General features: G+C 39.9%; 2 protein-coding genes across 4 annotated transcripts in view; one reads left to right on the forward strand and one right to left on the reverse strand.

Moving 5' to 3' along the window:
- The window catches only part of BMP6 (bone morphogenetic protein 6), a 169,093-nt gene extending 166,013 nt beyond the window's left edge, over positions 1 to 3,080 (forward strand). Inside the window, exons 5-7 of the mRNA XM_050940083.1 lie at positions 39 to 115; positions 2,729 to 2,839; positions 2,931 to 3,080. Of these exons, the coding sequence (XP_050796040.1) occupies positions 39 to 115; positions 2,729 to 2,839; positions 2,931 to 3,080 (338 nt within the window). The remainder of the gene's footprint in view (positions 1 to 38; positions 116 to 2,728; positions 2,840 to 2,930) is intronic.
- Positions 3,081 to 5,275: 2,195 nt separating this feature from the next.
- TXNDC5 (thioredoxin domain containing 5) overlaps positions 5,276 to 27,666 on the reverse strand; it is a 73,547-nt gene continuing 51,156 nt past the window's right edge. For all 3 annotated transcript variants that reach the window (XM_050940138.1, XM_050940139.1, XM_050940137.1), the window contains 7 exons: positions 26,437 to 26,533; positions 20,082 to 20,197; positions 17,577 to 17,663; positions 13,879 to 14,019; positions 11,687 to 11,769; positions 6,581 to 6,710; positions 5,276 to 6,031 (listed from right to left, as the gene is read on the reverse strand). In XM_050940138.1, coding sequence (XP_050796095.1) covers positions 5,909 to 6,031; positions 6,581 to 6,710; positions 11,687 to 11,769; positions 13,879 to 14,019; positions 17,577 to 17,663; positions 20,082 to 20,197; positions 26,437 to 26,533 — 777 coding nt within the window. In that variant the 3' untranslated portion in view covers positions 5,276 to 5,908. The remainder of the gene's footprint in view (positions 6,032 to 6,580; positions 6,711 to 11,686; positions 11,770 to 13,878; positions 14,020 to 17,576; positions 17,664 to 20,081; positions 20,198 to 26,436; positions 26,534 to 27,666) is intronic.

The raw sequence follows: 27,666 nt of genomic DNA on the forward strand, positions 1-27,666 counted from the left end.
TTTACCTTCTAAGTGGGTTGTTTTCTTTCTCCTAACAGATTACAACAGCAGTGACCTAAAAACAGCTTGCCGAAAGCATGAACTTTTCGTTAGCTTCCAAGATTTGGGATGGCAGGTGTGTAATGTTTCTCTCTGAGTAAGCTAGACATTTATTATGAAATATTATCTAAACAATGTTATGGTAATTCCAGTAGACACTACTAGCACACTTTAAAACAACCCTTATGCCACCACATTAAAACTAGTCATTGGGGAGAACAAATATTGATAGCTTTTGCATTAGATAGAACACCAAATTTCCTTTGGGAATCTTAAGATATTTAATATTTCACGTGGCATTGTATTATGCAGCCATCCTACTGCTGGACAGCAGGCTAGTAATTAGGCCTGTAGATCTAGTCTGAGACCCAGTATGCACATAGAAAAACTGATTTTAGTTAAACTAGTGCAACTACCAGTCTGGTTTAAACCGGATATAAGGTGTGTTCACACAGTAGATTTGCACTGCTTTAACTAGATTGATTTATCTAAAATTGTTGTTTTAAACCAATGTAAATTTTTTGTGATCAGTGCTGTTCCTGGGCCACAAAATGTCAAACTGAAACCCTTTCAAAGAATTCTTTTTTTCATAGAATTTTTCTTCTCATCTGTTTAAAATTTTGCATTACTTTTGTAACAGAGGTAAAGAATTAATGTAAATCAAGGGCTAGTTGGTGATAGCTAAAATCTTTGAGACTATAATTCAGTTCAAACCTTCCTAACCCTACACACAAGGGTACTCATCCTGGGAGCATAGAAGGGGTATCATGTAGTTTGCACACAATTCCACAACGGGCACTGCATCACCCTGGAAGCTGGCCAATGTACTAAGGTGTAGTCAAGGCTTAAATTGGAATGGATCACAACCCAGAACTACTTTTGGAGGCTGCCATCCTGTCAGAGTCCCCCTTTATTTTTAAAAGTAAAGTTGTCAGAAAACCATCAGCATATGACCTGCATGTAACCAATACACTGAGTCTGCAGCCAACCTGAAAGAGGAGCTCGGGGAGATGTGAACTGCCCAAACTCATCTCACCGTGGTGTTAATCCAAACCCCATGATGTTTTAAAGGTCAATATTAACTTTCACTGCTGCTCAAAACCAGCTGAGGGGGACTATAATATGAAGAACAGCATTACCAAGAGTGACATTATAAATTAAGCATTATGGGTGGGTGGCACAAGTGCCATTCCTTTCCCCTTAAATCTGATCTGTGGAGCTGAAGGAGCAGACCCTAGGGCAGCAGGGGAAGGCAGATGAGCTGTGTGCAGCAGGGCCTTCAAGCTCCTCCACCCACCTCCCAGCAGACTGAATACGTTACAGGGGGGATGTAGGTCAGATAGCTTCTTCACTGGGTCATGGAGGCTGCTGCTTCTCCCACTGCACATGTTATACTTGGGTCATGGTTTTTAAGTTTCTCTTCACAAGCATGAGGGCTAGGTGCGTGTTTTTCACAAAGAAAGCTTTGGTTTCTTCACATGATGATGGGAGTTAAGGCTATATACCTTAATCAAGCCCTATCCATGGCTGTGTCTAAAACATGATGGATCAAGCATGTGCCAGTGGTTAACATCTACAAGTAACTTCTTAAGTAGGTAACACGTAGGAGGGCATTACTATTTTTTATTCTAAACCTTGAGCCCAAAGTTTAATGCAAATTGTACGTTTGGCAATTCGGCATCAAACCTTCACATTTATAACAGGTATCTTCCACAGTACCAGTAACTGTCCTTTTAGATAAGTATTACTGTCTCTTCAAACTAAAGTAGATATTGATTTGAAATAGCTGGTTGCTGGGGAAACAATCTCACAAATTGAATTTAAATATGTATCAGGAAAGTAAGTGATACTATGTGCATTTAATTTTGGTGACAGATGATGAGGTTCATTTTAAATGCAGCATTCCAGAATGTTGAGCAAAAGATAGCATTGGTGTGTGTACTTAATGTACAATGTTAATATCTTAAGCAAGTGGGGTATAGGTAGGAAGCAGTAGTTCTGTCATGTTTCTTCAAGGGTGAGAAAAAAAGTTTTTTTCTACAGCACTCAAATTATATGCTACCATTTCAAAATGCCAAATTTATCACCACCTCTTTCATAGCGTATCAGGGCTCTCAGATTTTTCAACTAGATTATACAGAGGTGGTCAGAACTTTTTTTTGTGTGCAGAGCTTCACTGAAAACTAAGACTCTTGTGGGAAGTTTTCCATGGAAAAATTAACTTTGAAGTATTTCAGCCAAAAGCTGAAATATCTAAATTAAAAATGGCACCGCAGTGGCTGATGGGTGCCCTATGTTCCCATTCTCTATGGATGTTCTCTGGCTGGACTAAATCTCCCAGGATACATTTTCACCTCTTTTGATGAGTACAGCGAGTGGAGCATAAGAGTCCCTGGCTGTTGTATATCATGGGAGATGCAGTTTCAGCTAGAGAGCCCAACCCCAAGAGCGGAAGTCTAAGGCACTGTGTTGGCATTTTTTAATCCAAATTTGTTTTTGATCAAAATAATGTTTTCTATGCCAAGGTGACACTTTTACAATTTTGACAAAATCCCAATTTTCCATCAACAGTTAACACAAGTTTTAATCAGGCTTAATTGCATACTGTTACCTCTATATGCCATCTGTTACAAAAATCAAACAGGCAACTAATTCCACTGAAATATTTTCTGTTTATTTCCTAACAAAGGATTGGATAATTGCACCAAAAGGCTATGCAGCAAACTACTGTGATGGAGAATGTTCTTTCCCACTCAATGCACACATGAATGCCACCAATCATGCCATTGTACAAACTTTGGTGAGTATATAGAAAGACTTGTGCTAAACTACAAGTGAAGTTGGAGATCAGATTAGTTGATACAATCAAATTGTTTTCTTTTTTGAAACAGGTTCATCTTATGAATCCCGAATACGTTCCCAAACCCTGTTGTGCACCTACCAAACTAAATGCCATATCAGTTCTTTACTTTGATGATAACTCCAATGTCATTTTAAAAAAATATAGGAATATGGTAGTAAGAGCATGTGGATGTCACTGACACACAAACATTCTTCACCCAGATGTACTGTGCAATTCTACCATGAACTTCTAGATTATACCTACCTGACCTTGGAGAAAGTCAACAAAGGTGCATCAGAGGAAGCAGCAGGATACTTCTTCATTGATATGTACTCAACTTTGTAATGGGAACTGGTGCTGGATTTTAAAAAATACAAAAAACAGATCTACAGCATGGCAGCCTTTCTGATCTGCAAAAACATGAACTGCAAGGCTTGCAAAAATGAAATCCATCCCTACAAATTTTGTTACCATACAGGGAATGACTGAAGCTATTAAACTCCCCTGAGAGTAGCAGAAACTTAAAACAGGAGCTTGACCTTGTCAGTTGGTCAGTCTGCACTTCAGTTTTACCAAACCACCATCTGCTACATGTAAGCCTTGAAAAAGTGTCTCCTGTAGACAAAAAGCAAAGCTGTAGTAGTAAAATATAGAAATTATGCTTTTAATACCTTACCAGCATGCATTTTATGTTGGACAACCCCAACGTTAGGATGTGCCTTCTATTTAATAGTTGCTACATCAGTATGAGTGGTTTCTTCCAGAAGCCAACTTGATAAAGAGCAACGTCAGTTGTGCCAAAGCAAGCCTTTGACCCTGTGCATTCTCCAAACACACATGCTGAACCATAGACTTGACTAGATATTTAACCGCACCATGTATTAGTTAAATAAGGACAAAGCCACTCCCTGCCTGGTTTCTTGAGATGAATGTACCAACTAGACAGTGAATTTATAAATTTGTTCTTGTAGAATCTAAACAAGGTGGGAAGCTGCACAACTCCTGCACGATGCATCCACTAAGCCTGTTCTGTTTTATTCCAAACATTCTTTGCTGCTCAACTGTACCACCACGGAGGGAGGCTGCAATCAGGACAATTCTACAATTTTAAGTTTATACAGAAATTTTGAAGCAGCTCCTGTGTTGGAGAGTGGGCATATTAGTGAAGATGCAGTTTATGTAAAACTATCTGGCCAAAAAGGAAATTGCATTTAAGAAGTTGGTTTGAAGGGTATATTCACATTTTAGCCATAGCTTCTAATAGATTAGTTTTATTCCCAATGTTAATAGTAACATTGAATTTTCTGATCAATGTTAAACTTGTATTAAATGCACTTACCTCTAACTCTTGCATTTAAAAAAAGCTTCTTGTAAATACAAGCTATAATTTATTGCAGTTGTCATCATTGTGCTGTAACATTTATAGAAAGACTGGGCTTTTTTAAAAAAAATTTATTTAGAAAGTCTCAGTGTAAACAATTGTACTACTTTGATTTTATACAAGAAACTCATGAGCCAAAACTTGGGCTACTCCTGAGATTGTGCTTCACAAGAGTTTTAAAAAACATTAATAAAGGCTTCCTTTAAGGCAGATGTCTATACATTTTATCTAATTCATCTTGCCATACAATATTTAGCCCTCATTGTACACTTTCCATGCTTACCCAATTTTAGTTTGAACAGAACCTGTGGTCCTTGCCAGAAAGAGTAAGTTACCGATTTAAAGAGAATTCTCACTATTACATATGGACACAAAAAACCACAGCTTGACTTAGAGCAAAGTGCTGACATATGTAATTCCCAGAGATGTCAATGAATTTTGATGCATGAATGAGGGCAGAATTTAGCCCTTTAGAAGAAAAGATACAGCTACATTAGCAAACTAACGGTGTCTGCATTGTAAATTCTTTGGCTTTAATGTATTAGAACACCTCACACAATCAGGTAGGTCATCATTCAAGGCAACAAAGTGTATGGTCCTCCCATTCAAAGGTAGCAACAGGAACTGAATTGCAGTGGTAGTGAAGAGGAGTTTTGCTTCTCATTTTGAGGAACAAGAAACACTTTTGAAGTATCAATCTGCTTATTAAATAAACCCCATGAGTTCATCTGCTCCTGCTGCTTAAGTCAGATGAGTGGTGCTAGCAGTAAACTGGGGCAAGAGAAATATGGAACAGAAAATTTGCAACCAGTTGTTTCTAAATGTGTTAATTATTTTCCAAGAGATGTCTACCTCTTTAAGTGGTTGTCATGATAGCATCCTCTCCTCTAGCAGTGAAGAGAAGTGTCCTGTTTGAGCTGTTATAAAATCCCCCATCTCCTATGGCATCAGTAATATTCAGTATCAGAGGGGTAGCCTTGTTAGTCTGGATCTGTAATATGGCTACTAGTAATATTCAGGCACATAGTAAAAGTACCACTACTTTCATAATGGCTAGGGCCTCCCATGACTAGAGAAATATTAACAGTAGTGGCCTGGTATCTTCCAAAGAGGTGTTTTCTCTTTTTCAACCTCCCATTTTTTGACCAGCTGCTATATTAAGACAGAATTTTTAGCTTCAGTTGAAAAGGCAACATTTATTAATATAGCTGTGGCTTGCACCTTTCTAGTAATGGTGAACACTTTATAAGCTGTACTTTGGTAGCAAGCCTTTACCCAAATTCAACCTGAAGACAAAAATAGTTTACCCAGTCCCTTAACTTGATTTTCCTCATCTATTTTAGGCTCAAAGGAAACCATTTATATCTCAACAGGGGAAGGTAGAAATGTAGTAATACTGATGCTGAAAATACTCAATTTGCACAGTAACTATTTGTTACCAGTTTTCCTTGACAAACAATGAAAAAATCAGTACAGTGTGGCTTTAAAACACACACACAAGGAAGATACCACAAGTCAGTACATTCAGTTTTCAAAAACAACAAAAAACCAACCCCGCCCCCCTTTGAAAATCAATAACATTAACTTGATTTAACTCTCCCCATTAGTGTACAAGAACAGTCAGGGCAGAAGTATCCATGTGTGTTTTACAATTCATCCCTTGCCTGACGCATAACAAACTTATGCAGCGTTTCAAGATCTCTGGCTCCATTGTGTTCACTGACTTTCTCCCCTGCTCGGAAAAGCAACAGTGTTGGATAACCGTTCACCTTTAAGGGGGGAAAAAACAAAAACCAAAACCATGTCACTTCAGTAGCATCCTTACAACACCACGCTAATGACTAGGGGCCAAACCCCAAACACTATGCTTAGCAGTGCTTAACTTTAGGCCCTCTGCCAACAAGTGGAATGAACAGTCCTGCGTTAGGCACCCAGGCGCCCTGTACATTGCTGGGGAGAGTTGAGTACCTAAAAAAAAAGAACTGAGCACACTAAGGCATTCAAATCCCTGCTCTGCTCTCTTCATCTCCCAGATGAGTGCCCTAACCACTGCAGTAGGTCTCTCTCTGTTGCCTATTGAAGCTCTTCCACTTTGTATAAGATGTTTAAATATTCACTAGCACAGGGACTTTCCTAACCACCAGGTAACTATCCCTCTCTTTTCCCCCTTGCACAACAAGAGTAACTTCTGATGTGAGTGTGACGACCGGATCACTAAATTTACAGTGAATTGCCACCTGGGCCAACTACTGGAGACTTCAACCTGGGGTACAAATTATTTAAGATTATCCAATTAATTTTAAACCATCCACACTTACAGAAAATCTGTTGCAGACGTTACGTTCGATGGTGCAATCTACTTTTGCTATTTTGACATCTGTCAAACCTGGAAATTGTTCTTTGGAGAGGTTCTCCCAAGTTGGAGCCAAGTTCTTACAGTGACCGCACCTAGAAACAGACAGGCATGTGTTCAGCAGACATCTTCCAGTGTAGGCCCTAGCTGCTTTATCACGATAGCCATACAATGTGCTCTCTCCTTAATGATACGGGCCAAAATGACAATTATGTGAGTAAGTGGACAGGGTGGATCACTGGTGTATTTGAACTAAGCCAGATGATTTGAAGGTTAAAATAATTTCTGGCTTTTATGTAGTCTCTTCTGGTACAGTATTATATGAAATAGCGTATTAACATCTCTCACCCACCAGAAGCTTGTGAAAGCAAACATGAAAACATCACAGATTATATTTAAATAAAGTTGCTTGTATCAAGCCACAAACTGTTACACTGTTTAAAAGGTGACACTTCTAAAGTTTGAAATAAGCTACTAGGCATGTACAGTACATTAACTCTCTCCACCATGTCACTTCCCCTTCTCCCACCAAAGCTAACCCAAGACACTGACTGATTAGTCACGTCTCAAGGGGTGTGTCTGTTTTTAAGTCACATTGCACAAAATTTATGACATGAGACTTCTGTTTTCCTGGCAAAAGTTTTTATCCCAACCTCACCCCCCCTTTTAATAATGTAGCCTCCTGGCACTATAAGATTAAAGTTCCTATATTAATGCTAATGAAAAATGCATAATGTTTCTTAAACCCTAAACTCTGCAATAAAGGGGACTCGAGTAGCTTAATGTATTTTCCATCTTAAATTTAACCTTCCTGAAAACTAAAAGCAATCCTTCACACATTAACTTTGTCCTCTTTGCAAAACTGATTCTCTTCTCTACCACCATCCTCAGGCAAGTCACATAGCATTTACTTCGGTTGTCGTTTTTACTACTACCACCGTACATATTGGCTAAATCTGGAAACAAGTAGTTTGTTTGCCTGTGATCTTTGCTTTCTACAGACAAACGTAACATACTGGCCACATTCTGATTTGCATTACACAGTTGTACATTTAGAGTAACTCCATTCAAGTGAGACTTAGAGTGGACAGGTCTATGGCTGATTTACACCACAATTACTAATTTGCTCTATCATAACAATAGAATGTGGGCCTCTAGATGTAGGTTTTATATTAAAGTCTTTACATTAGATTTTATTTTAAAAGTAAAAAAAAAAAACAACAATAGCCACCACCAGACTATTACAGTATTTTGTTCAAATTTTGAACTTTAATTCTATAGTGCCTCCAAGAAACAAATCCCTAAAAAAAGCACTTTAGAATGTAAAGATCTATGCATTGCTCATTTTGTTCTGCCTCAGTTGCACCTTAGGTTGGTGGTTACAGAAGCCCATGAGTATCTTAAGGCTTGATTCAGGCATCGACAAAGATGGTGACAAGTCTCTGCCAGAGTTTTCATTCTACAATTCAGAAAACAAGTATATATTTGAACTCTGCTGTTAATATACACTGAGTGTAAAAGCATTACTGACCACGCACAAAAACAATTAAGACAAGATGGTCTCAAACCTACCCTGCAACTTAATGTTAATATTTACCTAAAATAAACAGAAGGGCAAAAGCAGATCTCAACCTAATAGTATTTGCTTAGCCAAACATAAATTAATCTACTTGGAAAGGAAAAAGGTCATCTATATACAATGAACTACAATTGTATACACAGACATGATTTTTTAGCTAAGAATAGGATACCAACCACATGAATGTAGCAAACAGTTTCCTAAACTCAACTCTGCAATAACCAATCTATCCTCTGGCAGCAGCTAATAGGTTGATTCTTTGTAAAGTATGTTTAATACACCCTTCCTCAACTGCCATCTGGCATTCTTCTGGAGTTTGCCCCATCTACCAGTGCCCTTTTTAGAATCCAGTGAGAAGAGAGGAAGATATTTAAAGTGCAGTTCTACTTTGAAAAGTAACTAAACAGGGCTTATTGGGATTCCACTTTTGTGTCTCAATTCTCTTTATATTGAGTTCAGAAAACTAATTCCCAACCCTGCAAACTACATCTGGGTTCTGAATCATCTAGCCAGATTCTTTCCTCCTTGTGCACTGTAGCCTGTAAAAGGTTGTGTAGGCAAAATCTGGTCCTGTGCAACCTCATCTGCCTTCAGTGGTGCTGCACAGGTATAAGCTGAACAGTAGACAATTCCACGTATGATATATATTAAATAGATTTCACCTCATTTCCTCTAGCTGCATTAAGTCTACAGTGATGAGTAAAAAAGCAGTTCATTTTTGACACCGAAGTCTGCAAGTTATTTTACAGAACCCAAAGTATGCCAAGAATCACCACTGTATAAAAATTACTGTACTGCCCTGTGAGCCTACAATCTGGTTTCAGACAAGATACAAGAAAGCAGCAACAGAGCATGCTGGGAATGAGCACAGAAGGCAACACAGCGAAGGCAAGCACTGTTTTTTAGTATACAAATATCTATGTTAATACTGAATAGACATAAGAAGCTGATCTTTTGGGTAAGAAAAAGCCATGACAAGTCTTCTAGCAGTTCTACTCTGATTTTACAATTTAATTTACTGTGTTTCTCTTCTTCCACCAGAGTATCTCTCATGCATAATAGGGTAAAGGTGGCCCTCTAGCAGAACCACCCCATCGCTCTCAGCCTGGCTCAGGGGTAGTAGCTCTCACACATCAGGGTCAGTAGATTATGGATCCTACATCATGACTTGGGCTCACAGCCAGGACTGAAACTGCAGTGTAAAAATAGGGAATAGTGCCATGCTGAGAGGTGTGATCACTCACTCTGCTAGGTACAAATTAAAAATTCCATGTTGCTATTCTTACCATTTACAAAAAGTATTTCCTTATCTCAAGATAAGCCACAGTAAAATCTGAGATTGCTGAGTATTTTAAATTGTTGGTTGCATTTGCCTAGTACTGCAGCACTACATATGGTTAACTTACTGCTCTGAAATACTAGCACTTCAATACAAAAAGTATAACCATTTTCTATTCCTTCACCCCTTCCTGTTCAATGCATCTTGGGGGTTAACAGGAGAATGTGTGAGGAAATCTGAACTACATTGTCTTCTGCACACAATGACATTCAGCTTTTTCCATCTTTTCCAACATAGCCAGTGAAGTGGAGCCCACTAACAGACTGGGGTAGGAAGGAGAGCTAGCTGCCTGAGGCTCAATCTAGATATGGCTGAAGTTTGTGGAAGAAAGTAATGAAATTGTCACTCCTGTTGGGTGTGGGGAGGAGTGATATGTTTGTTACACAGGTTTGCAATGTTGGGGTCTTGTTGCATGTACCAGCTGTGCTGGGCATTCCAGTGACAAGCAGATATCAAATATCAATCATTTGGGAATTTTCCCACTACATGCAGACTAGAGTTGCCAACTTTCTAACTGTACAAAATCGAACACACTAGGTCCCACCCCCTTCCCTGAGGCCCTGCCCCCACTCACTACATTCCCCCTCCCTCAGTGGCTCACGCTTCCTCACCCTCACTCACTTTCACTGGGCGGGGGTTGGGGTGCAGGAGAGGGTGGGCTTTAACTGGGGGCGTGGAGCTCCAAGGTGGGGCCAGAAATGAGGGGTTCAGGGTGCAGGAGGGGGCTCCAGTTTGGGGGGTGGGGCCAAGGGATTCAGAATACAGTAGGGGGCTGGGGGCTGAGGGTTGAGGCAGGGGGTTGGGGTGTGGGGGGTGCAGGCTCTTGTGTCAGGCTGGGAATGTGGGATTTGGGGTGCAGGAGGCTATAGGCTGGGGGGGTGGGGCCGAGGGATTTGGAGTGGGGGAGGAAGCTGCGAGTTGAGATGTGGGAGGGGATGGGGCCAGGGATGAGGGGTTGGGGTGCAGGAGGGGGCTCTAGGCTGAGGCCAAGGGATTCGAAGTGCAGGAAGGAGCTGTGGGTTGGGGTACAGGTTCTGGGCTGGGGGTGCAGGAGGGGGCTCCAAGTTTGTGGGGGCTCAGGGCTGGGGCAGAGGGGGTTGGGGTGCGGGCTTTCTTTAGGCAGCTTACAGTCAGCAGGGCTAAGGCAGGCTCCCTGCCTGTCCTGACTCTGCACTGCACCCTGGAAACAGCCAGCAGGTCGGGGTCCTAGGCTGGGGGGACCCAGGAGGCTCTGCACACTGCTCTTGCCTGCAGGTACTGCCCCCCCGAAGCTCCCATTGGCTGTGGTTCCTGGCCAATGGGAATGTGAAGTCAGTGCTCAAGTTGAGGCATGGAGCCCCATGGGACGCCCCCCAAGAGCCGGACCTGCTGGCCACTTCCATGGTGCAGCGACACGTAGGGATTAGCCTGCCTTAGCCCTTCTAATGGCCCAGTCAGTGCTGCTGACTGGAGCCACCAGGGTCCCTTTTCGACCTGGCATTCCAGTCGAAAACTGGACACCTGGCAACTCTAATGCAGCCTTCACCACGGTCATCCATGCTGGTCACATCAAGGGTGGGTTACTGTAACTAACATGCAACTTCACCTTAAGACCACCTGGAAATTGCAGCTAGCTCTGCACTCTGGTTACAAGATATTAAACAGGACTCCAGTAGCAGCCCATTATACCTGTGCTCCATGATCTGCACTGACTCCCAATTGATTTCCAGGTGAAGTTCCTAACCTCAGAAGTCGTAAACAGTTTGGGCCCTGCTCTGATGCAGAGAGCACCTCTCTCCTTGTGTGAGTCCAAGAAAACTAAGAGGTGTTCAAGCAACAGCCAGTTTAAACAGAGTCAGGGCATTCTTAGGTGGCGAGTCTTCAAGGGAAATGTCACTTCCCTCCTTTCCCCTCATGTCTGCCAGAGTCTGGATTTGATTCTGGGTATGCAGCAAGGTGGGTTTTGCCAGTCTTTCTTGGGGGACGATAGGAGAATTTTGTTGCCAGTCTGCTTGTTGATAAATATTTAATTATTCAAGCTTTGTACACAGGTTAAGATTTAATGCATTTTATATATCTAAATAAAAATTATATAGGAGCACAAAGCCCACACCAAACAATGAATAAAAAGCTAAATACCAATAATTCAGGAAATATATACAAAAACTACTTACCATGGAGCATAGAATTTAATGAAGGTAACTCCTTTAGCAATGGTTTGGTCAAAGTCTTTTTCAGAGAGAGACAGGACTGTAGGCTGTCAAAAGAAACACAAGTCAAAACCGTATAAGAAGTCCGTCCTTTGAACGCCTGAAACATGTCAAAGAGAAACTCACATGCCTGTTGCTGTCACTATGATAGCTATTCAATAAGATTAGCAGTGTATGCCACTGCTAACCCCCAAATTACACCTCTCTCTTATATACCAAGAAATTAAAATATTTCAAGGTCATTTTCACCCATTTTTTGAAAAATGCAGTGTACTCAAATATATAACTTCATAGTATCTGAAAGGCTAAGTGTCTAGCAGCTACTGAACCTTCAACTTCATTTTCATATGCTGTCATGCAACTTCCTATGGAATCACTGAGCTAACAATTAGTCTGAAGGGTTAAAAAAATACTAAAGTGTGAATTCTGATATCTTTAAAAGCTTTCCTAGTGTATTGTTACTTTATGTAATGTAAATAGACTTGTCACTAGAAAAATATTTGCATGTCAAGTGTAAAATGCAAACCCCTCACCAAGTATGGATTTCATACATGCTTTTTAGTAAATAGTAGCTGAATGGTGGGAGGAGAGTGGTAAAAAAAAAAAAAAAGGACAGTATTTTGCTTGTCTGTAGTCTAGTCATTTGAATTGACATAAAATTGAGTTCAGTCTACCAAATAAGGATTAAACTTCTGCTCTAAAAATTGTTTGTGGGAGAGGGTGGGCTTCAAATGAAAGTTCAAATGGTAAGTCTGTGATGACTGACCAAATCTACTTTCTATAAAAGCCTCAGGTTACAACTGGGAATAAATGAAAGAGGGAACTGACAATACTACCTATTACCCCAGTAAAAAAGGATCTTTTACTTTAAGAGAACAAAAATCAAAGAGGAAAAGACATCAATAAGTTTAATTAAAAAACTTCTCTGTATTTCTCATTTTTATATTAAAACAGTCAAATCTAAGTCAATTCACTAAAGCCCTATCTTAAATAAAACACTGAAATTCAACATTATAATAGTAAAGATGTTGGTTAACAACATTTACAAAAAATAGTTAGGTCATGAAACTACATGTAATTATTTTATTAAGCTTGATTTTATCTGAAAATTAGGTATTAAACTTCGACCTATAAATTACCAGAGGAAAAAATAATCTCCCACATGTATTATAATTTTATATGTCCACTACCATCCCACATTTTGTGGACATAACAAACACTTATTTCGCAAACCATAAATATTATATAAACCGAACTTAGGCTGTACTTATGGATGTTACAATTTCTCAATGATGATATTTGCACATTAGTTGCAATAAAACCCAAAAGTGAAAAGCAGAAGTATGTGGCTTTTTTTTTTTTTTTTAAAGATAAAAACAAAGTGATGAAGTTAGACCACAGAGTACTAATGGATTTTTATTGTGCTTGGCAATCTGCATGACTCCCTGTAGCTCCAACACAAAATTAATGCAGTCATTCCAAACTCAAAACTTTTACTGCCATGATCTGCCACGCTATCACATTCATGTTTCCCGATGCAAATCTTGCTCTTCCACCACCTTCTCTGGGATTTTTTCTCCCTCCATCCTTCCTTTCCCTATAAATACAGTATCTTCGTTTTTCAGATGCCCACCTGTTCCTGCTGTCTCTTTCCTATTTCAGGTCAGAATCCTGTTTGTGACAATCATCTCCACAACAACCAAATGTGATGTCACAAGGATTCTGACTATGTGAAAGACACACAAGGTGCAATTTAGTAGACCAAAAAAAAAAAAAAAAAGAGAAGTTCATTTTTTAAACTCTATCAATAGATGGACATACATGCAACTAGCTAAACAATTTACTGTGACTATAATGACATATGGACAGATTTTTTTCTTCAGAGTTTTCCAATGCATCAGGTTAGTAAAAGCATCAGAAAAGCTTATGGTTATATGTTCCTCAATAACAACTGCTAAACTACAATATCTAATACTAACTTTTTATTAAAAGTTTTGCATGCAAACATTTTTGGCAAGGTTCACAAAAGTTATTGTTTACAGGTTACTAAGCTATCATTTTAGCCATCAAAAACATTGTGGTAAATGACAGGGAGTGGCAGTACAGCTGTTGGTACAAAGATTTTTTATATAATTTTACAGCACAATACCACTTACCTCATCATGAGTGGGTTCTCCAGGCTGCTGTGGAACTTCAGGTGGCTTATCAGCATCTGGAGCTTTCTCGGCATTTTGTAGCTGAGAATCGACATATTCCTTTAATGAATCCAAATCCCTCTTTCCTTTATACTGGTCAGCCTACAATTAATCAAACCATTTGTTAAAATACATATTGTTTAGCAAATAGAGTTTTCTGAAGTTCTGGATTTTATCTAAAAGATAAATATGGTAAATATCTGTAATAGAGCATGTAATATGCATATTCAAAATAAAATGCTCTGTGATCTGTAAACATATGTACAGGACTAAGTTTACTCCAAGGATTCAGAAATTGCCATGGAATCCTTCCCTTGTACTTTAGAACCTAAACTTTCATTTAAAAGAAAGATTTGAGATTTTAAAAAGTAGCTGACTAAAGTAAAACATGGAATTAGGAGCACTCGAAATCTTGGTCTCATTTCTAAAAGAAGTTAGCTCATGTTTCTAGCTCTCAGGGTCACAAAGATTATCTTCAGTGTGTAAACACAGTGTAAGAAAAAATACAGCAAACTATCAGATTTAGTCTCTATGTTTTAGTTTGAACTGTTGTCACTGTGTTCTGTCAGTTAAGTCAAGTACTTCCTTTGACAAGGCTTCAAGTTTTGGAATCTCAGTAAGTCCCAGAAGTCTTTGGGGTCAATTTCAGCCCCCTCAGGTGTGAGCTATGAGATGTACCTCAGATTTGGAATATCTTTTCAAGGTACTGTTTACAAACTTTCCTGCACCTTCTGAGAGTGAAACAGACATGTCTCTTTAGTCATCTCCTATGCCTTTGGTGAACACTACAGATCTCGTATCTTTGTCATTTATATGGTCTATGCCCAAATAGCTGTGGCTTCTTCTGTCCCTCCTCCCATACTGCCAGTCCAAACCAGGGAGATCAAAGATCACATGAGAAGTCTGTACCTGCTTATTCTTATCCATTTCAGCAGGGCAGAGCTCTGCCCATTTTTTCTCCTCCACCACCCTTGGAGACCTTATCTACCTCTTTCCAGTACTGATGACATGATGCCAAATTTCTATTATGAGGAGGAAGATGACAACGATAGAGACAATGCTCAACTGGCTGAAGCAGTTCCTCCCTTATTGAACAGAATTATGACCTTCCCATTGGACAACTATAACATTTTCCAGGAGTTGCTGGGTAAAAAGGTTGGAAGTTTTATTTCTGGATGTCATACTTGTCCAAAGAAACATCTTCCTGATTCTGAGGAGAGTCCAGCATGAGGAAATAGCATGATGTTGATAAAGGCCAACTTGACCTTGCCAGAGATCTGTAGTTCATCAGGGCAGTGGCTAAAAAGGAGAGTCATCTTTACCAAGCATAGAAGCAAATTTTTTATTTTTTTTTTCTTCTTAGCCTCTGGTTTTGGAAGCAGCTGAAAGGTCCAAGGGAATAGGAGTAACTTCGTCTTCACTAATGGATAAGTAGTTCAAAAAATAGACCCATCTTGTCACAAAAGTCTACTCTGAAGTGACCATAGCTCTTTGTAATGTCACTGATGTTTGGTGGTCCTGCTGAAATACACTATTATTTGAGGACACTAAGAGTCTCTCTTGGGACAACAACATAAAGTATCTTGGAAATTGTTTTGGAGAGTCAGAATGTACCCTTGTGCTTAAGAGCCTTTGCTGTGTTGGTCTCTGAACATAAGAATGGCCATACTGGGTCAGACCAAATGTCCATCCAGCCCAGTATGCTGTCTACCAACAGTGGCCAATGCCAGATGCCCCAGAGGGAGTGAACCTAACAGGTAATGATCAAGTGATCTCTCTCCTGCCATCCACCTCCACCCTCTGACAAACAGAGGCTAGGAACACCATTCCTTACCCATCCTGGCTAATAGCCATTTATGGATTTCACCACCATGAATTTATCCAGTTCTCTTTTAAACACTGTTATAGTCTTAGCCTTCACAACCTCCTCAGGAAAGGAGTTCCACAAGTTGACTGTGCACTGTGTGAAGAACTTCCTTTTATTTAAACCTGCTGCCCATTAATTTCATTTGGTGGCCCCTAGTTCTTGTATTATGGAAACAAGTAAATAACTTTTCCTTATTTACTTTCTCCACATCACTCATGATTTTATATACCTCTATCATTTCCTCCTTTAGTCTCTTCTTTTCCAAGCTGAAAAGTCCTAGCTTCTTTAATCTCTCCTCATATGGGACCCATTCCAAACCCCTAATCATTTTAGTTGCCCTTCTCTGAACCTTTTCTAGTGCCAGTATATCTTTTTTGAGATGAGGAGCCCACATCTGTACGCAGTATTCAAGTGGGCGTACCATGAATTTATATAAGGGCAATAAGATACTCTCCGTCTTATTCTCTATCCCCTGCTGTTAGGGCTGTGGAGACAACAATCAGCTTAAATCAACATTCCCAGCTGTAATTCTCCCTCCAGAAGTTCAGAATCTTCACTTCTGCTCTGTTACAGGCTTTGATGACCACCGTGGTGATTATGCTCTGCAAAGATTCACATCCTTACCCCAAACTTTTTACTTAAGGTGGTTGTTGGCTAATTTGCACTGCAACACAAACCCTCCAGTTTTCTTCCTAATACCAGTTACTTGGGGAAAATAGATGCGTAAACTTGACACAGAGTGATAACTTATTTAGGTGCAATGACACCCATTAGAAAGTTACCTAGGCTGTTCACAGTCTTTTCTGATAGTCTAGAAATGAAGTGAAAGACTTCAGAAATGGGTTATTCTTTGTGTTTAGACTTGTTGCAATAGAGTTGATGTCTTCCTGAACAACAAGTTTAGAGCTCATTCCACTAGCTCTAAGGCAGATTAATTTAATAGACTATGTGAGCATGACTTAATTCGTAAAGCTAACACTTTTAGCTCTATTCATATGCAGCACTATTCTCACTAATTTGAATCTTACTCCAATGGTTGAAAGCAGTTCCACGATTCTTGCTTGTTTAGTCCTCCTTTAGAGTTACTTCTGGTAAATCTCCCAAATGCGAAGATCTTCAGAGGCAATTCTCTTAGGAGGAAAATATTACTTACAGTAAAGCTTATTTGGTGCTGTTCAAATGCATTGGCTCAGCAGATCTGCACTCCTCATTTCCCTAACCTCTTCCAAGTCCTTCTTGCAATTCTTTGAATTTGGGCAACTGGAGCCACAGGATTCTGATAACATCATTTCAAATGTTCAGACTTGTGAACTCAACAGGCACTGCTCTGAGCTGATGACTCCAGGGCCATGCAATACCCATGAAAGTGAATCTGGAGGCGCAAAATTGGGGGATGGGGTGGGAGGAATTCCCTCTTTTAGCTTTGTATTTTGTCTATTTCATCTGTATTTCCAGACACTTTTACATGTAAGGATAAAGTTGGAAGATGAAAATATACCCCAAGTTCTCTCACAAGCTGGTATGTTTTGAGATATCTATCCCTGGTTTTGGTTATTTGCAGACCAGGATGCACAACTATATTACAAGTTTTATTATGGCACAAACAAAAGTCATCATTCCATCCCAAACACTGCTCCATTCATATCGTCTATCTTTACATCTCTTACAAAAAGAGGCTTTCAAATATATTCAAATAAGCCAACTTTTCCCAACATGCAAGAACATTCTACAAGCCTGCTTGTCTTCACAGAGGAAGAAAGGGTTTGACCTCGTCCTGTATTTGCAGCCTCACCTTTTCACCATTGCTAAACCAGAGGAGAGTGGGATATCCACGAACTTGGTTTTCAGAACAGACTTCATAATGCTGTGTACAGTCAACCTAGAGTTTAAAATAGTTATAATCATTCATTCATATGGAATAAAATCCATGCTGTTCCAAACACAGCATCATATCCTCTATATTTAATATCTCTCACTATGTATCTACAGAGAAAAGCAAAGTTTGTCAGAAGCTAATTGGAATAATTTACAAGTTTTGTCTTGAAAGCCATTTAAGTCAGTGTTCCAAATCTCTCTCAAGCCACTCAGGGAGGGTAGAGGCAGAAGCAGAAAAGAACAAAGGCACTACAATTAATATGCTAGTTAGAACAAGCATTCAGTATTTGCAGAGTGAAAAAAATTGCAACCTGGGAAGCAGGACACCCAGCACTCATATGTTAAGAGTTTGAAACCTAAATTTTCAGTAGAAAGATTTAGAATGGCTTGGGTTTTTTTAAAATCATACTGGAGTACTCTGAAATCAGAAAGCAAAACAGCTAGTAACTTGACTTCAATGCAAGGGAAATTCCAAATGCTGAGCAACTGGAATTCAAATTAGATTCTAATTTTGCCACAAGCCAATTTGTAAGGACAGAGAGTACATCTACACAGGGATAAACAACCTGCGGTACAGCTGTGGATGGCCCAGGACAACTGACTTGGGCTTGTGGGGCTAAATATTGCTGTGTAGACGTTTGGACTTGGTCTGGAGGCCAAGCTCTGAGACCCTCCTCCCCTCACAAGGTCCCAGAGCTCAGGCTCCAGCACAAATGTCTACACAGCAATTTTTTTTAGCCCAGAGCCAAACCAGAAAGCTGAGCCAGCTGACCTGGGACAGCAATCTTTTTTAATCCGTGTGTAGGCATACCCTGATTTACAAATCCAGTTAATAAGCAAATAAATATCTACATGTCACGTGCATGGTTCCAGCATCTGCTTGAGATAGCACTTAGATTTTTTAAGTTAACATTAGGAACTCTTTGCCACAGATCTCTGAAGTGAGGACAACTAAGCAGACTACAGGCACAAAGTAACAGGTGCTACTGACATTCACCTGGATTACATGAAGGTCATGTTTCCTGCCTACGTAGAGAATCACAGTCTGAGCCAAAACTAGTTTCCAATAGTTTCATGGCTCCTGTTACACAAAACTGGGTAGGCACTGAGACAAAACTGACTGCCTTTATTAGGGAAAAAATGCTAAAACATGCAAGATGGAACACTGGATAAAACAGGACTTTTGAAAACAATGGGTTTATAACTTTCTACATTAAGAGAGACTGGGTAATACTATAGTAGGAACATACTTAAACCAAGCAATAACTGCACCAGATAGCTCACGCAAACATTCCAGATGCTCAAAAAGTAATCACTACATACAGCATTTAATACATACAGATAATATCAAAGGATCAAAATCCTCTAGTACTTTATTCTGAGCAATCTCAGTTGTGTTGCCAGATTTCAAAACATTTAAATTTCTCAAAAGACTCACTCTGATCTACACCATAAGAAAAGTCTACTCTTACAGAGAGAAAGGAGAGACTGCAGCTTCTTTGTCATTAACAGTTTTACTTAGAAGTTAATGACAGCAGTCTTTAAATACCAAGTGAATACCTTTGAAGGTTTAAGAGTTTAAAAAAGTTAGTCTCTATACATTTAGCACCATCAGATAACATTGAGGGATTCAGATTGCTAGACACCAGCATGACTTTGGCATGGGTCAGCAAATAAAGTGAGTAATTGCAGTTGCCAGACCACCTGCATACCTCTGCATAGAAGTCACTTCAGGAACAAATAATCATCTCCCATGGTAAATACACCACAGAATCTAGTTATCATCCCTAAGGGAAATAGTAAAGCAGGACAAGAAATCAGTTTTTAAGACAGAAGTCCTCCAGAAGTCTATGCTAATTTTTTTTGTTGGAGGGTGGAGGGAGAATATGAAGAGATGAGAAACAATGCATCATTAATGCCTTTATTGGATCTAAAAATTACAAAGCTATCCAGTTGTATATAGCATACTGGAAGAGGAAGAGTAATTTTTACTACTGAAAATAAACCTTGAAATTTATGAAGCCCTGACAACAGACAAGGGCAGTGCAATACAAAAATCAAAACTGAAAATATTCCTCTCATCATCCAGTGTATTCACCCTTTCTTTTCGTTCATAACTCTGAAACACAGTAATCTGAGTACAGACAAGTTTCTGGCATGCCCTTATTTAAAATGAATAGGTCTTGTCAATTCAGAGTTGGCCATCTCATCAGGATAAATAAAATATTTGGGTCCGTGAGGCATAAAAGAGAAATAGCCAGCTCAAAATTAAAATGGGGTCTGTGAAGGTGATTTATCAAGTGACAAAACAGAGTAAATAAAGTTTGGCTTATAGACTATATACGATGAGTAGTGTGCTACTTGACTAATGTATTCATCCAAAGGAGGTATATTTCCAGATTAATAAGAGCTTTCAACCTACCCTGCCAATCTTGACAGTTTCAGAATGTTCAAGAACTGAGGCCAGCTGTTCCCAGGTTGGAGCCAAAGCCTTGCAGTGGCCACACCAAGGGGCAAAGAATTTGATAAAGTGATTACCTTTAAAAGAGGGAAGAAAAAAAAAAGACTCAATTCATATGTACCTGAAACAGCAGCTGTCATTAAAGATTAGCTATTTACCACCAATTATAAATTTATCACGGTACTTTCCAGCTTAAGTACAGGTAATTCTGAAAATATAATAGTAAAGATAAAATACTGTGGTGCAGTAAACATTAGTTTTTAAATGGTATCCATTGTACAGTACTTCACTTATACTTAGTTAGTTTGAAATATCTTAAACTAAACATGGCCATGAATATTTCAGGAGCTAGTTTTTCAATGTCATATCCAAGCACATCAGTGCATAGATCATGTCTTTCCTCCATCCATACATCTTCACAAAAAACACTGCCAAAGGTAGATGTTTATTAAAAGCATAATAATTTTCATCTAACCATTTGCTAAAATTTCTTATTCTAACAAGAATTCACGTGGGTCAGCTACACTGCTGAAGAGGGGAAAACAGCAGGAGGTCAAAAAGTAAACAGCATAATTTAAAGAGAAAGCTCAAACACTAAATACATTTCTAAATACAGAAGTGACTGCAATTCAGTTGCTATAAAACTATTTGAATTAACTCTCCTTCTTTCCTTGCACTGATCTTCTGTCATCTTCTTGTTTGTGTTTATCTAAGTTAAAATTGCAAGCTCTCTGGGAAAAGGACTTTTAAAATCTCTGTCATGTAATCCTGGTACATAGGGTCCGATGGGAACAAAACCTAAGAGATAAAGGAGTTCAGGAGAGCTGGCAATTTCTCAAGAAGACAATATTAAATGCACAACTGCCAACTATCCTGATGTAAGGAAATATAGGATGAATAGTAAGAGGCCAACATGGCTCCAACAGGAGCTCTTTAATGACTTGAAAATAAAAAAGAAATCCCACAAAAGGTGAAAAATGGACAAATTACTAAGGTATACAGAAGAAGAGCACAAGCATATAGGGACAAAATCAGAAAGGCTAAGGCACAAAATTAGTTGCACCTAACAAGGGACATAAAACTTAGTAACAAATGGTATCGTAAGTATATTAGGAGCAAGAGAAAGATGAAGGAAAGTGTAGGTCCCCCACATAGCAGGAAAGGAGAGCTAATAATTAATGACATCAAGAAGGTTGAGGTATTTAATGCCTATTTCACAAAAAAGATTAATAGTGACCATATACTCAACGCAATTAATATTAACAAAATGGGGGAAGGAACAAGTCAAATGTGGAAAAAACAGGTTAAAGAAATTTTAGATAAAGAGAACTTGAGAAGGACGAACATATTTCCTATTGTTAAAACGGTGAAAAAAGGGGGACTTGGGGAATTATAGACCAGGCAGCCTACCTTTGACACCTGGAAAGATACTGGAAAAAAATGAACAATCAATTAGTAAAAGATACGAGGAATAGCTAGGGTTATAAGTAACAGCAAACATGGATTTGTCAACAACAAATAATTTAGACACTTAAGAGTCTAAATCCCACTGGCTGTTGATGGGATTTAAACTTCTAAGTGCCTAGATTCCTTCTGAAAACGATATTTAAGCTCCTAAATCAGTTAGGCACGTGACAGCAAAGCAATGCCTAAATAACTTTAAAAAACTGGGCCTAAGTGCTTTAGGCTATGTCTACACTAGCACTTATGGCAGTATAACTTATGTAGCTCAGGGATGTGAAAAAGCCACTCCCCTGAGCAATGTAAGTTACACTGACCTAAGCGTCGGTGTAGACAGCACTATGTTGGTGGGTGAGCATCTCCCGCTGACATAGCTACACCGCTCACGGGGCTGAAGCAGTAAAGCCAATAGGAGAGCTCTCTTCCCGCCGGCTTAGAGAGCTTACAGTGGCATCACTGCAGTTCCTCTGCTGTAAACTCTCCAGTGTAGCCGTAGCAGTCAAGTCAGTATCATGAAGCACTAACAACATCAAGGCAACTCTATATTAAGATAGAATAGAAAGGAACTAAATACAGAGAAAAGAATGTCAAATGAAAGAATGGAAACCTCTTATAATAATGAAGTCTTTTTCACTGCTTCCCCGATCCTCCCCTCGCCCCCCGCAAAGGCTTCTACTAACAGAACAACTTCACTATAAATGGAGATTCACTGTAGGCAGGCTCTACTGTAATTCCATTCTAGTTTAAATGTTTGAAAGAAAACTTGAGAAGCAGAGAGAAAGATTGATGAAAATAAGATTTATTGGTACAACTTTCTGTCGGGGATTGTTGCCTTTTTCATATTTTTACTCAATCAGTAGTCTCACCATTACTTTATAGTCTAGTTTCTTAACCAGGAACCATATAAACAAAGATCTAAAAAGTAAGGAATCTAATGACTCAGTCCAGTGGCTTTTTATCTGCAATGAACCTCTGAGTTGGCAAGTGCAGCAAATGTGCACACCACTTATCATTGCTGCCCCGTTCTCTTTTGTGGTCCATCAGCCATGAATAACTTGACATTTCACATCATTCTGTGTTGTCCCCATAAAATGATGAACAAGTGAAAGCTTCAGTGTGATTTAGTGTTTTTGAAACAGGTGAGAAATCGCACACAAAACCCAATGCCACTACTGTGAGGCATATTTCCATCCTTACTGGAAAACTATCAATTTGTATTTTTTGTCCAGACAATACAAGAGTTTAATTAGTATGTGGTTTCCAAGCTGAAATATTAGGGTTTTTTAAAGTTTACTAAGTTGACATTTCTCATTTAGAATAGGTAGCTAATGCAGTGATGATGCAGATTGTACAATCAGAATTATTACTTTTTTAAATTCCAAAACTGCACCCAACAATAACAAAAATGTATGGTGTATGCACAGGGTTAGATATACAAAAATTACAATAAAAGATTATTTAGTTTGCAAAACAAAGCACTCACAAGTTAGGAAATGCTAAATTTAAGAGTTGCCCATGTAACCTTAATTCTGCCCCCTTGTGTATCTACCCTCTGCACTGAAAGAGACAGGCATCTAATGAAAAAACTACCATGTGATCATGTAATTAAAAACTGTCTTATAATGCAATCTTAAATCTAGTATTTCCTCACTTTCAAGTACTGCACTTTGCAGTTAAAAAAAAAAAAAAAAAAAGGTAAAAAGAAGTTATTTAGGTTACAATTTCTTAGGTTTTTTAAATCGATTGGAACCCAGAACTTTCAGCACTGCGCCACAGACTTCTATCACTTGAACTACAAAAATAACTACATTACTTAGCAACAGAGGATGGCTATTATCCCAAAATGGAGCATGGGGCTCAGGGTGTGCTAGGTCCAAGGGATGAGTGAGGGGAGCCCAGTCTGGCTCTCTCTTCCCCAAACCGTGGAGTTGTGGGAGCGCCTGACCCATGCGATAGCCCTAGAGGGCAGGGATGGACTACTGGGACAAGAGGCTGTGTCAGGGGTGTGGGGAGGAGAGAGAGCCTGACCTAGCTCTCCTTCCATGACCACCCACTCTAGTGCTACCTGAATGGAATTCCATGGGACAAGAAAAAATCATCTCTCTAGCCCCAGGGTGTTGTCTGTGTTGAATTTCACAGGCCTGTTCAAAACAATGGAGGTGCTAGAGAGTTTCGTAAAGTTACAAGAATCTTTTATAATTGAAAATGTATTATGCAACCTAAATATAAAATAAATATAAAATCTCTGAAGATTCTATCCTCACTGAGCATATCGCAGCTCTGACATGTGACTGGACTCCGCATGCACCAGCCACTGAGCATGCTCTAGCACAGGGCAAGGGGGCGCAGAACAACTTTCCCTATAATGACTGCTCTGAGCCCAGGGAGTGGCAGGCACTAGAACTGAGAGCTGGGAACCTGCCTTTCTTGTGGTCCCAATGACTCAATCCTGCTAGCACTTAACCAGTGTAGGAAAGGAAGCCTTCTGATTTGAATGCAGATTGGACAAAAACTGGACCAGTGAGGAGGGAAAGGAGCAGACTTGCACAAAGAATCTGGAAAGAGTGGGACTTGGAAGGGGGGAAAATTATGACTGGATGCTGGAGACTGGGACTACCTGGGCAAGGAGATGGGTAGCCAGTAAAGGAAACATGGGGTGGACACCCTGGGAGCTGGTGAGGGAAACTGGAGACAGGGGGAGACTGGGAACTACTTGGCTAGGCAAAGGAACACTGAGATGGGATGAGGGCTGTGGTGCATGGGGAGAGCTGAGGCTTGCTGAACCAAGATACTGGGACAAAAAGCCAAGGATGAGATAGAGAGAGAGATTGAAGGAGGAGCCCAGGAAGGGAGAGTGGAACTCAGAGCTAACTGAAGGGGAGGAAGCCAAGGAAAGACAGACTGGACAAAAAGCTGAGAGGTGGGACTGCCTAAGCAAGATGACTGGACTTGAGTATGCGAAGGGGCAGGGGGAGGCACTGGGAACCAGACAGCAAACAGAGAGGGAGGGAAGCTAGGACTGATTAGGCAAGGAGAATGACACTGGAATGAGAAGCAGAGGTTATGTAGGGAAGAATGGGAGTAGCATAAGAAGCCTGAGCTGGGGAAAGACAGGAGTGGGGCAGAGCCAGATTAGAGGAGACAGGGCAGAAAAGGTCACGCTTGCCAGAAATGAGCAAAAGAGTCTGTGCCAACTAGAGAACTCTCGCCTTCAGAGCCAGGAATGGAACCCAAGACTCCTGAGTCTCATTATTCCTTTGCAGTCAACCAATATCTGTGAAACCCACGGCAAAGTGTGTGTCTCATCCCCTTCTACTGCTGGGACACATATAAGATGACAACCTACTACTGCTATCAGTTACTTGTTAGCTCAAGTGGCAGGAGTCTGTGTGGTGGATCTAAGGATTACAACTCTACCAATTATCAGAGGGGTAGCCGTGTTAGTCTGGATCTGTAAAAGCAGCAAAGAATCCTGTGGCACCTTATAGACTAACAGACGTTTTGGAGCATGAGCTTTCGTGGGTGAATACCCACTTCCTCAGATGCATGTAATGGAAATTTCCAGGGGCAGGTATATATATGCTAGCAAGCAAGCTAGAGATAACGAGGTCAGTTCAATCAGGGAGGATGAGGCCCTGTTCTAGCACTCCTCTCTTGGTTTTCACAACTCAACTGCTAGAACAGGGCCTCATCCTCCCTGATTGAACTGACCTCGTTATCTCTAGCTTGCTTGCTAGCATATATATACCTGCCCCTGGAAATTTCCATTACATGCATCTGAGGAAGTGGGTATTCACCCACGAAAGCTCATGCTCCAAAACGTCTGTTAGTCTATAAGGTGGCACAGGATTCTTTGCTAACTCTACCAATGAATCAAGTGAGTGTCAATATAATCCCACATGATGGAATTTCTATTTTTTTCAGTTTGCTTTTTTTAAATCCTAGGAAATTATACAGACAAAAACTATTAAAAGAACATTAAAGTGCAAAGTCAACCACTAAAAAAAAAAAAAAAAATCAGAAAATCCCAGAATTAAGGTTGCCTGTGCAACCTTAATTCAGCCACCATGTGTGTAGACATTATGATACAGTTTTAATTACATGATCGCATACTATTTTTCCACAGGATGCTTGTCTCATTCAGTGCACAGGAGGTACTTGCTCTAGGGATGAGTTAGGGTTGTGGAATAGAAGAGGCTGTTGTCTGTAGGACCTCTGCTTCATTCATAGCAGAAACTGGAATATATGTAGACCATGTAGAATATGTACAGATAAATTAATGCTTGTGAAGCACTTAGATACTATAGTGATGAGCGCCATACAAGAGCCCATGAGGAAATAAATAATTGTATTTCCATAAAAAAAGGTTTGAATAATACACAGTAAATAAAACCTAGAGATTCACACATTGAACCGTGAGCATAAAACAAAATAGTGCAGGATGGCTCATTAATTGAGCATTGTCCATTCCGTGTACTAAATGAAGCTGGGATCCTGTGAGGGAAAAATGGCAAGTCTTCAATTACATGATGGCAATCATAATGCATATGCATTAGAGGATGAATTTAAGATAGCTTGTGCAACCTTAATACTGCGATTTCCTAACTTTTGAGTTCTTGATTTCATAACCCTAATGTCTTTAATATATTTATTGTATGCAATATGTAATAAAACTGATTTTTTTTGTATGTTATCTTTCCACCTGTTACAGATTTTTGGGTAAGAAGATGGGAGAAAGATACTTTTAAAGACTAATCCACCATTCCTCACAAGATCAAGCAAATATTGCAGGCTTCTCATTAATTAGATCTAAATATCTGTACCAATCATAGCTACAAGAAAATAATTAAATTACCTTCTTCTATATGCATCTTGAAATTGGCTGCTGAGAGATCATGCATTCCCTGTTTAGGTTCCGGAAGTTTTGGTGGTTGCAGATCAGATTCTTGCTCCTATTAAAAAGAAACAAAATAATTACTATTTCTGTCTTATGCAACTGATGTACACAGCATGAATTGTATGGCAATTTGTCTGTCTTACATAGTGCTCCATGTGTACTGATTCCATGCTGCATTGTAAATGGAGACAATCCCCATCTGTCAATTTTCAAATTCCCAAAAATATTTCCTACTCCAGCTTTATTCTGTATCAAGGTCTGTGTCAAGTGGACACTAATAAGCAGTTATTTGAAACTGACATGTGAGTCTACTATACAGAAAGCAACTCTCTCAGTTACTGGGCTAACTGCATCTGGTCTTTCCTCCTGGTGATCCACCATCTCTTCAAGTGTACCCTCCCTTCCTTTCAAACTTCCAACTATCATCTGACCTGGGGGAGAACCACAGGATTCTCCCACTCTCAAATTGGGCCCTGGCTGCAGTTCCCAGTGTATTAAATGTGATTACCACAGCAGGTCTGACTTGGGCTCAGATCCTGCAGTTCTGTTCCCTCAGGGCACAGTAAGAAAGGCAGTCAGCTTCTTTAAAGCAAAGTATTATTTATACAGAACCAAAAGCATACTGTTTTTAAGATATGTTTTCCCTAATAAGCCAGCCTATGCAAATGCCTGTTTTCCCCTAAGGCTTATCATTACCTGGATATGAGTAGGTCCATCTCCTTCAGATTCCTGCACAGAGACTGCCTTCCAGCTTGTGTCTCTGTCAGAGCTCACTGACAATTGACTCTCAACCGCCTCTTTTCCTGAAAAGTCTTTTTTAACTATTTACTGTACTTTTGCTCTGTTGCTCCCAGTCTGGCAAGAAAAGACAATTACTCACCTCTGTAACCGTTGTTCTTCGAGATGTGTTGCTCATATCCATTCCAGTTAGGTGTGCACGCCGCGCGTGCACGTTCGTCGGAAGATTTTTACCCTAGCAACTCCAGTGGGTCGGCAGGTCGCCCCCTGGAGTGGCGCCGCTTTGGTGCCTGATATATACCCCTGCTGGCCCGTCCGCTCCTCAGTTCCTTCTTGCCGGCTACTCCGACAGTGGGGAAGGAGGGCGGGTGTGGAATGGATATGAGCAACACATCTCGAAGAACAACAGTTACAAAGGTGAGTAACCGTCTTTTCTTCTTCGAGTGATTG

The sequence above is a fragment of the Gopherus flavomarginatus genome, chromosome 2, assembly GCF_025201925.1.
Source record: "Gopherus flavomarginatus isolate rGopFla2 chromosome 2, rGopFla2.mat.asm, whole genome shotgun sequence".
NCBI classification, from domain to species: domain Eukaryota; kingdom Metazoa; phylum Chordata; order Testudines; family Testudinidae; genus Gopherus; species Gopherus flavomarginatus.